The 12,348-nt window shown below is 37.3% G+C and overlaps 1 protein-coding gene across 1 annotated transcript in view; it reads left to right on the top strand.

Annotated features, from left to right (window-relative positions):
- Positions 1–12,348, top strand: part of NELL2 (neural EGFL like 2) — a 145,924-nt gene that overhangs the window by 58,792 nt on the left and 74,784 nt on the right. Inside the window, exons 10-12 of the mRNA XM_050323417.1 lie at positions 1,893–1,984; positions 4,737–4,839; positions 7,840–7,968. Coding sequence (XP_050179374.1) covers positions 1,893–1,984; positions 4,737–4,839; positions 7,840–7,968 — 324 coding nt within the window. The remainder of the gene's footprint in view (positions 1–1,892; positions 1,985–4,736; positions 4,840–7,839; positions 7,969–12,348) is intronic.

Here is a 12,348-nt window from a genome sequence, read left to right as displayed (position 1 = left end):
GGCATAGTCTGCCTGTTGGGAACATGAGGATGTGTTAAGTTAACAGTTCATTGCCATTGTGTGGTCCTCGGGTATTGCTGTACTTCATTTTTTCCTGTCACATGTAGTTGTTCTTAGAAGCTTGAAATGTATGGGGCAAGGGAGAGGGTTTAATATATGAATATTTCAGTTTAGTGTCATGGGCTTTAATACATAGAAGGTGATATATATGACTGGATGATTGTCTTGTCCTGTCTCGATTCAAGATCTCTTAGTCCCTAGTAAATATTTATATTGAATTTTTTCATATACTTCCTTCTAGAAGAGCTTATTTTCTGGGGCAGGAAAGAGACACTGTACTGAGGTTTTTTGACTCTGTGACTTTTCTTTGTGGATGTTGTACAAACTTCCTCCTTGTGTTAGCCCTAGGACTCTCCACTAGACTCTCCCCTTCGGCTCTTTTCTGTACTTTCTTTATTAAGTTTGACTGTAAACTCTGCTGTTCATGGGATTTAAAGTGTTGTAACGTGCTGTGATATTAATTCTCGAAAGTGCTGTGCAGGCTTGTATCACACAAGATACTTCATCTTTTATAAGATATAACTCATATTTTTGAATTAAAAAAAATATTTTTGTTGTTCTACCTATCACTTCTTTTTCAACATCAGTTACAAAACTTTACTTTTTACATGCTGACAAAGTAACAAGAAGGAGCTGCAAGTTAGAAAAAAGTAAAGCAGAAATGAAAATAACAGGAGTAATGATAATTAATATAGGTAATGCAAAATAAAAACAAACAAACAAAGCCATTCTTTTACTTTTAAATATTTTAAAATGTCTAGAAGTTGTAGTCTATTTTAGCAGAATAAATAAATCTCTCTGTCAAACTATAATTGATACGCATCTCCAAATCAATGATTAGCAAATTAGACCTCTAACATGTAATCTAGAACTTGGAAGTTGTAACCTACTCCTGCTATTTCATGATTGTAGTTACTTGATGAGCCTTGACTGTGTCCTAAGCAACAGAGGCACACATCTGATTTTCTATACCTAGCAGTTATGCTACTCAGCCTTTATACTTTACATAATGTAGTTGCAGTAATGGACCCATTAAAAAAAAAAAAAAAAAGACAGTTTGCTGTGAAGATCTTTTATGTAACTCTTAAATACTGTATAGGAACTTTAGTGAGCAATCCAGTATGAGTTGTGTCAGCATGCAGCTGTAAAACCCGGTGCTATCAGAGCACAGGAATGGCACCAGGCCAGGTCATGATATAATAAACATCAATCCTAGGGCTATCATTCTGTCATTTGATCATTGGAGACTTGAGTCAGTTCCTGTACAGTAAAATTCATATATTGTAATATACTTCAGCAGTAATGGTAAATAACTAAGATAATAAAGATACAAATATGTAGTGACTGTGTGAGGTGATGAAACATCAAAGGGCTGTGATAACAAATAAACACGTGGCTTCAGTGATCAACCTTCATCGTGTAACTTTCCTCTTCAGGAAACTAATTATCTATTCATACCACCGGCACTGCTCTCACAGGTCCATCCTGCTGTGCATCCCTGAGCTGTGTTTCAGGCAGTCATAGCTTCTTTGGCATCACCTGAGACATGTCTCTTCTGCTGTCTCAGTAGCTACCTGTACTCCATATTTCTTCAGTATTCTTCACCTTCTATTTATGTGTGCTTTTCTGTTTGTTTTTTTTTTGTTTGTTTCTTTTCTCTCCTCCGATTTTTTTTCTTATGGTATCCAAGAGTCCTAAAGATGGGTTTAGAATATTCTTGCATCCGGTTCAGTCTTCTCATTTTGAAATGCAGTTATCTTTAAGAAAATGTATCAGTTCTATAAACGAAATACCAACACTTTTTTTTTTTTTTTTTATTTTTTCCTCTGAAGCGGTGTGTGTATTTGAAGGCAGAACCTACTTTGAAGGACAAAGAGAAACTGTGTATTCAAGCTCAGGGGACTGTGTTCTCTTTGAGTGCAAGGTAAGAATACTGTTGATGGAAATAAAATTCTTGCATGTTGGAATTATCAAAGTCCCACCAAAAGAAATTTCTGAAATACAGAGAGGTCTACCTTAGGAAGTGACAACAGAAAAGACATTTAATAGGTCCTGTGTTTATTTTGTCTTACTGAGTTCCACATAAAATTTTGCAAATAAATTTACTTTGCATAGCTTCAAACTTTGATGATGCAGCTTGACAGTCAAGCAAAATTCTTTACTCCCTAGTTATCAACTTCATGATCAGGAGTAAAACAGAAGCAGACTACCTTATGTTTCCACGTGCAGTGTTACTGTTCAAAATTATGTGCTCGTGTGTAAGGGGGGAATAATTTGGAGTTCAGGATAATTCTTAGAGGAAAATCTAGAGAAAAAAGAAGGAAAAGAGCTGGTACACTAGGTGTCTGGTATTTCTAGTGATGGAAATGGGGCAGGGTTACTTTTTTTTATTTGTAAACAGAACATGCTTGATGATGTGTCAGTCTTGCCATACTGCATGAATAGAGCTGCTCTTCAGGGCATAAATGCACTTTAAGGGCAAAATATGCCCCAGGGACAGCTGTGGGTTCAGAACTGCACGAACTGCTGCAGTGAGTTGCATGTTGTCTCTCCAGGGGAGGGATGGGAAAGAATCCTGTCCAGATAGAGAGCTGCGTGCTGTGGAGTGGAGTTGAAAACCTGAACACACATTTCTAGGGCGGAGAAAAAGAGGGGAGCTACTCCTCTGGCCATGCAGCTATCATACCAGTTTCTGGTAATCTCAAACTTTTTCATACAGTTGTTAAAAAGTGAGTTTTACAAAGAAGAACTGGGGACTCTAGTCTTACTGGTATTGATTTTAATCTTTGTGAGCTTACTTCTTGCAGTAGGTGCTTTGAAACCCTTTTGAGAATGGAAAGGAGAAAGTGACCAGAAATAATTTTGGATTCAGCTGTAGGTTTCTCAGGGCTGTGAGCTCATATTTTGAACATGACACTTGGGATGTGAATTCTCTGATTAGTCAATGGATATAATTAACAACTATCAAAAGTTATGTGAGGTTGCCTTGTGTTCCTTGCAGCTGGTAATTGCGATACGGTACGAAAAAAATGCCTCTGTTGGCTGGGCTAGTCTGTGTTTTGCTGATTAGGCTTGTTTGCTGGTAGGCTGCCTCACTGTTCTGGTAGAAACAGTAAGCAGCAACTTTGGCTGATTGAAATGTTGCTTTTTCAAGGACTGAAGTACACACAGTTTCTGCTGAACAGCCTTGTGAATGATAATTCAGAGAAGAAAATCCATATACTGTAAACTGTGTTGGTCAGTTAGGAATTCATAGGCAAGCACTATTTTATTACTACCTGAATTCTCATAAAAAGATATAAGTAATTTCTTCAGGCCAAGAGATATTAATAGGAGTGGCACAAGTACTGATTTTATGCTTGAAGTCTTATACTGATGTTATCAAGGCAGCTTAGGCAAGTTTTTCTTTTTCTCTGTACATAATTAGAAACATCATGTTTTGTTTTGTTTGGCTGCTGCAGTTGTGTATGCTATAGGCATGCACTTTTCTGTTTGAATATTATAAATAAGTGAATGAAAAATTATCTTCCAAATTGGAATTTATAGAAGAATTAAATGCGTCCAGACTACCCTGATTGATATTATTTCTATCAAAGGTAAATTTATCTTATGGGATTGCCTGGTTTTGTTTGTCCTGGTGTAAAGCACATCTGTGACTGGTTTGCTTTACTGTATTATCAGATTAAGGTTGGTTTCTCTGTCAAGATTGTTTAAGGTAAAGTTTGAAGTTTTAATATTAGCCATTGTATTCAGGTTTGTCTTTATATTTCAAGCTTAAAGAGGATTTAAAATTAAATGTTAGATCCACAATAATAATAATAATAATAATAAAATAAGAAAAAAATACATGCAATGGCATATGCATGATTTTAGATGCTTTCCTTGCATGCAGAAATGCAGGGTTCTGAGTTCATTGAGCTCTTATTTTAACCAGATTGTTTATTTTAAGGCAGATGCCTTTAAGGAACATGCTGTTGTTTGCCTAGTTTTCTTTCTTTACCGTATCATGACCAGAGCACTACAAGTCACATTATTTAGGTCCCGAGGGAGCCTAAAAGTGGCACATCTGTGGTAGCCAGATTGCTAAGGCAATCATTTTGTGTGGTCATACTGCAGTGACTTCATGTGACCTGCACAGAGTGCCTGAAGATATTCAGATACCATATTGTGGTGTTATACATTTGCAGATGCCTGATGAAAACTTAGCTGAGAAACCTTCTTTCCTAATACGGACTCAGTGCCAGTTTCCTTCAGTGTTACTACCACAGCAGTGAGATCAGAGATATTCCAGTTTGATTTTACTTGCTGTATAAATAACAAGCTTCTTTAGACTATTCATTATGAGGACCCTTGATTCTGGAATCTGCTGCCTCAGTTTTTGAGAATAATTGTTACTCTTCAGGCATAATGTCAAGAGAAACTTCTGAGGCAAGTTGCTTGACAGCTAAGATAAGAGAAGAATGAGTTGTTGCCACACTTTTGCTTCCTTGAAGAGGTTTGAATATAGGAGTGTTCTGGATGCTACTATTGTGCTATGTTGTCCTTTCAAATGTGTTTTTTTTGAGTTTGGCCTAGACAGCTTTTTGTTTGTATATTACAATGCCAGAACTCCACTCAAGTTATAATTTTCTTTATTTCCTATCTCACAGTTTTAATCAATTACCTCATTTTAACAGGACCACAAAATGCAGCGTATTCCAAAAGACAGCTGTACAACTTTGAACTGCCCAGAATCTCAGCAGATCCTCTTATCTCACAGTTGCTGCAAAATCTGTAAAGGTAAAGTAATAGCAGGGTGTATATAAGCTTATTAAGCAGGATACATATAAGCTCAGTGTAATTTTCCATTCTTATAGATTATATAGACTTTTTCCTGATAATTTTGAATAGGACACTCACATCTGTGATATCACTGTAAATCTTAAGCTGAATAGGTAACAACTGCACTGTGTAATCTGAAAATTGTTGTAAAATGCTTAGTAGCGTTATGTGAAACATGTTTATGTGTTTTATTCCAGCCTAAAATAAGTGGAAAGTCAAAGAAATCATATATATATAATTAGTGATTTAATACCCATCACCCACTCCAGTGTCCAAACAAAATGGGATTGGAGAAATATCCGTGTTTGCCAGCATCTTTCTGAGGTGCTTTGAGATATCTCTTTCAAAGAACTGTTCTTCCTATTCAGTTGTTCAAATGCTTGAGTAACTTGTTTACCTGTTAGGGTTTGTAGTCTGCATCTATAAGCAGGAGCTTTGGGGAATAATTTTGTATGCTGCATACCTTTTGGTGTTACACCCAGTCTGATCCTTACCAAAGGACAGACGTGTAGGAAGTGCTCTGTGTCCTTGACCCTCTCTTTTGATCTGGACTAATACTGGTATCTTCAAACCTATGAGCAATTGCATCTTGAAGTGGCTACATCTGTTTCTGCTATAGCTAAATAAGATGAATTGATACCTAGCATGAAAGAGGATGTTAGACTCTTGGACTGATTTTAGGTGTACTTCAGTGAAAGTAAGACTGCAGCTATAGTTGTTTCTATGCTACTCAGCGCAAACACGAAAGTTATGATTAATGACGTCAAGCAGAGAGATAAGAAAGAAGAAAAGAACTTAAGAGGAGATAGGTTTTGCAGTCAAAAAGGATTTTTTAATGATAATTTTCTATAAAATCTTCAGTGGCTTAGAGAAAATTCTGTTTCTTTTGCCTGGTGTAGCTAGAAAATTTTAATGTCTTTTGGTTGAGTGCTTTCTGAACATTTTTAATCCTCCCTGAACTGTGCTAGCTTGGCTTCTCATGCGCTGAGGAGCTTATTCTTTAAACAAGAAGTTGCTGTAGGCTGTTATTTAGCAGCGTGTATTTTGTTTATTAATACAGCTGCTGCATAAGTGTCGAGAATCTTAAGAATACCAAAAAATCAGTAAAAAAGCCCTCACCCTTTCTGGATGACATGTATCTTCTTAGTTAGTTAATGCCAAAATCTGATACAATCCAATACAGGCCAGGAAATGCAGAAATAAGAGTATTGCTTTTTCATGAACTCAGGATTCAGTGGGAAGGACAACAAAAAGGCAAAGAATACATGTTGCTATGGGCAGAGGTTGCTCTTGACACACACATACATACACACACATACATACACACACTTCTGCTGTCATCAAGGAGTATTGAAGATCCTCTAACACAGTAAAAGGATAGAGCATTTTGCTCCTTAATGACCTGTGTTAGATACCAGCACTGTGGTAGCTGTGGCAGTAACATTACCTAAGCATATCTATAGGTTGCAGAGACAATCCACAGCAGGAAAGAGAAAAAGAAAAATATTAACCTCTCATCACAGTAGGTCTGTAATATTTCCAACATGATCATGTCACTGGGTCTAAATACCAAAACATTCTGCCTTTACAGGCTCTCTGTTTCCTTGTCTTGTTTTGCTTTGTTCCTGTTGCTTCATCCTGCTCCTGAGATGTCCAAGTGCAAAAGACCTCTTTGACCTGAGCCCCAAGCACTCTGTACTTCTTCAAGTGCTTGTTTAACTAAGCTTCTATAAGGTTAGGAGAGGAAGTTCTTTCACAGCAAAGTCTGAAGAAGAAACCAGGTGGAGTGATAAAAATAATAATCTTTACTGCTAACAAATAGTTGTTTGCTATTTTGCAAGAGGCTTGTGTTACAGCCTGATTCCAGCTTGCATTCTGTAGCTGTTGCTGTCATACCACTCCTGGTTCCCTGAGTTTGACCCATATTCCCCAGTTCTCCTGTGGTTTTGAAAGAAGAAAATAGTTATTGGAAAATCAAGCTGTTGCTTGATTAATTCCAATACTTCAGTGAAAGAAGAAAACTTGAAACAAATGAAAGTAATGATAAAACAATGAAGGAGACAAGCTCCACACCTTTATATACAGATGTGGAAACTAGAAGCTTCAAGTCAGTTACTACAACCAGCTAGATTTCAATGTAATAAAGGATGATTTAATGGTGTTCAACAACATAGCATCATTAAATTTCATGAGAGCAAAAAGATTTTTTTTTTTTTTAAAAACTACTAAGTTTCCAGCCTGGAAAAGAACTTAATAATCTTAAGAATTTTTAATTAAAGTGCAGTGGAAAATGGTCACAGTAAAAAGGAAAAGAAAAAATAGGAAAATAGGAAATAGGGATGGCTAAAAGGTGAGATTTTAAAAATAAAATTCTCTGGGATGGAAAGGATGATGCAATAAGGGAAGAGTATTCAGTCAGTGGAGCTTGAAAGGAAGAGATAAGGGGAAGAGTAAAGCAAAATAAGTCAGTGTTAATTCAAAGACTTCTAGTTAAATGTGGAAGGATTTTATAAATACACCTGGGAACAAAAAGTGCTATGAAAAAATTAATCCCACTAGTAAATGAGATGCTGAGTGTCTAAGCTATTGAACTCTTTTATGAATGTTCAAACAAACAAACAAAAAAACAACAAGAAATATATAATTAAGATGTGTCATGTAAAAGTACTTAAGAATGACAAGGAGACAGTAAGGGGATTTAAGCAAGCCAGCTATCCAGCTGCTTCAGATCAATGCCATAACCTGAAATTGAATTGAAGACCTAGAAACGGTCTGTTCTTGTGGCCTTTACTACTCCTTTCATCCATTTCATGCTTGGTACAATTTATTTTTCTATATCTCACAGGCAATAGAAAGGTATTTTTTGACCTAACAGAAAAAGATAGGACTGTCTTTGACAGGAATGTTTTATAAACCCTGGATTCTTTTTAATCCTCAATCATGCTTGTTTCTGTACAGGCCATGACTTTTGCACTGAAGGACATAACTGTATGGAGCATTCTGTCTGCCGAAACCTAGATGACAGAGCTGTCTGTAGCTGTCGAGATGGCTTCCGAGCACTTCGAGAAGACAATGCCTACTGTGAAGGTAATACTTTGTACAAACGCTTAGCTCTGTTGTATAAATTACTTTGGGATAAATGCACTGGTTCATAAGTTGTCAAAGGGATAGACCTATTCAGTGCAATGAATTAGGTATGCAGCATGTTGATCAGTTAATCTCTTCAATTAAGTTCTTGAAAAAAATAAAAAATCTGATCAGCACGGAGGTGACCAGTTAATATGACTGAGTTCTGGAATTAGAAACATGTTTCTATCTTCTCTGTGGTGACCAATGACAGGACCTGAGGGAATGGACAGAAGTTGTGCCAGGGGAGGTTGAGGCTGCATATAAGAAAAACTTCACCCAGGGGTTGGTTAGGCTCTGGAACAGGCTCACCAGGGAAGTGGTCACAGCACCAAGCCTGACAGAGTTCAAGAAGTGTTTGGGTGATACTCTCAGGCACATGGTGTGACTCTTGGGGTTTTCCTGTGTGGGGCTGAGAATTAGACTCTTTGATCCTTGTGGGTCTCTTCCAACTCAGCATATTCTGTGGTTCTGTGATAGAAAATTTTTCCTTTTTTTCCCATGGTATTCAGATACTCAGGCAGTCTAAAAGTCAACCATTTGAAAAACGTACGAGTGTAATATTTAGTTTCTCTTTTCACTGCTACTTATTCCCATTCTCTTTTCCCAGGAACTAAGAAGTACTAGACTATTACTGTTAATCAGACTAAGTAAAGATTTATTTTTTGAATTGCTTTTATGGTATCAGAGAGCAACAAGCTACTTAATCAGAAGAGAATCATCTTTACAGTCTAGCATAATCAGGTGAAAAAAAACCATCCCCACTACAGCAGCAAAAGCCAAAGTCCTCTTCTCAGTTTCTTAGTGTTTGTGCTAACTGTTGCTGTTCCTCATGAAAACCCTGATTCTGCAAACACATAATGCCAGTGTGCTGTCAGACCATTCTTACCATGAAGCTCAAGTGCTGGCAGCAGAATGGGCTTTAACTAATAAGTAGTTTGGTTCAGATAAAATTGAACGTCAAGCATCTGTGAGTAGAGCTTAAGGTACTCTGCAGTTCCACCTAATACCTGCATTGTTCTCTGGTGATACACAATAAATGAGAAGAATCAAGGCCTTTTAAGGTTGCTTCTTTGGCTGAACTCTGCCAAAGTTAATGCCTGCAGCTTGCTTGAGTTAGTAGCTGCATTAATGTCAGTGGGAATGCTCATCTGTAGATTTAGATTTGAGAATCCGTGGCTGTTTTCAGGAAAGGACTGTATTGTTAATTCTGCTTCATATACATCTCTGCTTACTGTATACAGTAAACTTTCTGATTGAAGCCGGTTTTGAGAAGTAGAACTAAATATCATACAGAAACAAATCCCTTGCCCCTCATCATGTTCCAGCAGGCATCTGACATCAGTACCTTGCAAGTTATACAGTATAACTTCAAGCATCAACCACTTTTTATCCTATAGCCCCTAGAGAATATTCTGTGGCTTAGGCTGGGGATTTGCATTTCTGGAAACTCGTAAGCCATTTCATTTTTAAGAGGGTCACAGTAGCAATGGAGTTATGGTGAAATCAAGTGCTTTGAGAAGACTTTTTCTGTGGCTCTATTGTCACTCTACTGAATGAAAGCACAAAAACAAAATGTGCTTTCTTAGTGATCTCCAGGTGGCCCAAATTAGTCTGTTGCTATGTGTGGAACTTGCCAGGCATGCTATAAGCAAAAAAAACCAAGTTTTTTGATCAACATTGAAATGTTTGATGATGACACAGTTTGATTATCTTATGTGAGGCTGATGCATTTGTATTTTAAGTATATTCATCAGTTTGTGCAATACACGATTTCAATACAATGTTTTTTTGAGAAGATTTCTTTGACCCATTGCTTCTGTATAGGTAAATAACATTGTTCTGGGTGGTAATTATCAATCTGCTTAACTGCTTTCAGAAGATATGTATAAGTAAATAAAAGGTTGGGACACATTATTTACATAGAAATAATAATTTTCCATATTTCTATGTTTGAATGCATTAAATTCTCACTTAAAAATGTTCCTGATCTAGGAACGCTTGGTTGCATTGAAGCTAGTGGGAGTAAGTCCCATTAAGAAGATGTGCCCATGTGAACAAAGCTCAGGAGGTTGTATTCCTTCCATAAGAGGTTCTCCCACCCAAGGGTGAAGCTACCTCAGCAGGAAAAGCAGCCTGGCTTTGCTGCTGGTTACGTGCTGTAGCTGCAGTGTACACACCGCACTTAACTATGCACGGTTGGTACATGGGTCCAGGCCTGGCCTTGGCTGTCCGACCCTGACTGTGAGGGTCATGTGCTGGCAGGACTAGAAACAAGGTTACAACTTTAAGCTTTAAGATTGTTTTTGTGGAAGAGAAGGGACAGGGAATTGAAAGACCTATGGGTCTTCAGAGTTGAGCTTTTAGCATTACAACCCTTTTTCCAGTCCAAATATTCCTTTTTGAGTGTTGAGATTTTTTATTTCTGGAAAGAGACTCTTACCTTGTTACTAAACTAAGTAACAGCAAAGGGCACAATAGCAATAGTGTAACACCAAGTCTTTTTAAAAGAGTCCTGTACCTCAGCTTAAAAGGCTGAAACAGTCCCAACTTCCCTTTCTCAGCAGATGGCCTTTCTTCACTCTGACATTATTGTGGCTTTAATTGCAAGCAACACCATGTGTAGAAATGTCAAGTAAAGACAAAGCCTTTCAGAGAAGACTTCTTGTAATGGTTGGAGCCCATAGGTACAAGAGCTGTTTCTACGTTTACACTTCTCAGACTTCAAATATATTGCAAAATTGCATGTCATTGGTTCTGTTTTAGAGCCAAATTTCACTAAATACAATTTTGATTTGTGCCTCAATACTGTGAAAATTCAAAGAATAAACAGAAGTAATGATGCTCCTATTGGTGGAACTTGTCCTTAAGGTAGAAGAACAAATATAAAAATATTCAAAGCTGGGTTCAGTGTGGGTCTGGAAAAACTGCATAAATTTCATCTGAATTGTGGAAGGCTTTGGCTTCTGTCCTAGAAAGAACTTGTGCTTCTCCAAAGCTGTGTGATGTCCCTAGATACTGTTATGGTAGATAACTTTCTGTTTTATAAATATAGCATTTGTTAATATTTACGTCACAATTAGCTTTCCCTTAGGGGACTCTGTAAAGCAATACTTAAAGAACTGGGATTCCTTCATTTACTTGCTGTAAACCTTATACCAAATACTTTGAAATCTGTTTTTTGCCTCAGGTTATTATGAAGTTTCAGATATTTTGTGGGCAGGTTTGGTATGGATTATGCTGTGCTGCCCAGGTGTAGGCGCTTTTGAATATAGCATCCTTGGTGTACAGCCTACCTAACACGAACATTTTACAAAAACAGAGGTTCTGATGAAGTATAATTAGTTTTTCCAAAGTAACACCTGCAGTACTCTCAAACTGATGATCATCCTCCAGGATATATTTCAAATAGTGTTTAAGGCCCTCTACTTTTGTGATGGTGGAATTACGCTGAAAAGGTTTTTAAGGATAAAATTTGTGACTCTTGGCTACCAAGATATTCTGATGCATCTAGAGGAGTATATTTCATCTATTTCTGTGCAAAATCTGATATCACTTCAGAAGTGTTGCTAAGGATTGCTGGTTAAATGGTGAGGAGAGCAGGCTTAAGATAGAAGACAGGAGAATACAGTCTTCTTTTTGTGAAGATCAAGACAGAATATGACCTGAGAAAACCGAGTTCTTTATTTCTTTATCAAGAGGATTTTACTTGATCCAGAGGCCATTTTACATCAGATACTGATTTTGGCCACAATAGAGTTATTTTTCTTCACAGCAGTCTGTATAGTGCTGTGTTTTAACTTTGTGACATCGTTCTCTGCAGCAAAAATGGAGATACTCTTTCTGGGGTGGCTGTTGTTCAGAGACTGGCTGGGCACCAGTCTGATGGGGGGAACTGGAGAGTGATGGCCTTTGAATCCCTTTTTTGCCCCCTTTTTCCCCTTCACTTATTAAATGGTCTTTATCTCAACCCATGAGTTTTTTCTCAGTTTCGCTTTTTCATTATTTCCTCCATCCCACTGGAGAGTGGAGTGAGGAAGGAGCTGGTGGATGCTAAATTGCTGACCAGGGTCAACCCTTTACCCATCACAAATTTACCTTATGGGTGTGTAGATCATAATGTTTATTTTTTGATATTTGGGAATATAGTTGTACTAGTTGCACAGTATACAACATAGCTAACTTAACAATTTGAGATCATGTAGTAATATTAAACAATTTTTTGAAACTGTTTTCCATTTATATTCTAATTTATTCTATTTCCTAAGTAACTCCTGTACTTTCTCTGCTGTTGTCATGTTTGTCCCAGTTTCAATTGTAGCAAATGAAATTAGACCAAAG

This window comes from Myiozetetes cayanensis, unplaced genomic scaffold, assembly GCF_022539395.1.
Source record: "Myiozetetes cayanensis isolate MyiCay16 unplaced genomic scaffold, myiCay2020 scf3, whole genome shotgun sequence".
Lineage (NCBI taxonomy): Eukaryota > Metazoa > Chordata > Aves > Passeriformes > Tyrannidae > Myiozetetes > Myiozetetes cayanensis.
This window is presented reverse-complemented; position numbering and strand designations above follow the sequence as displayed.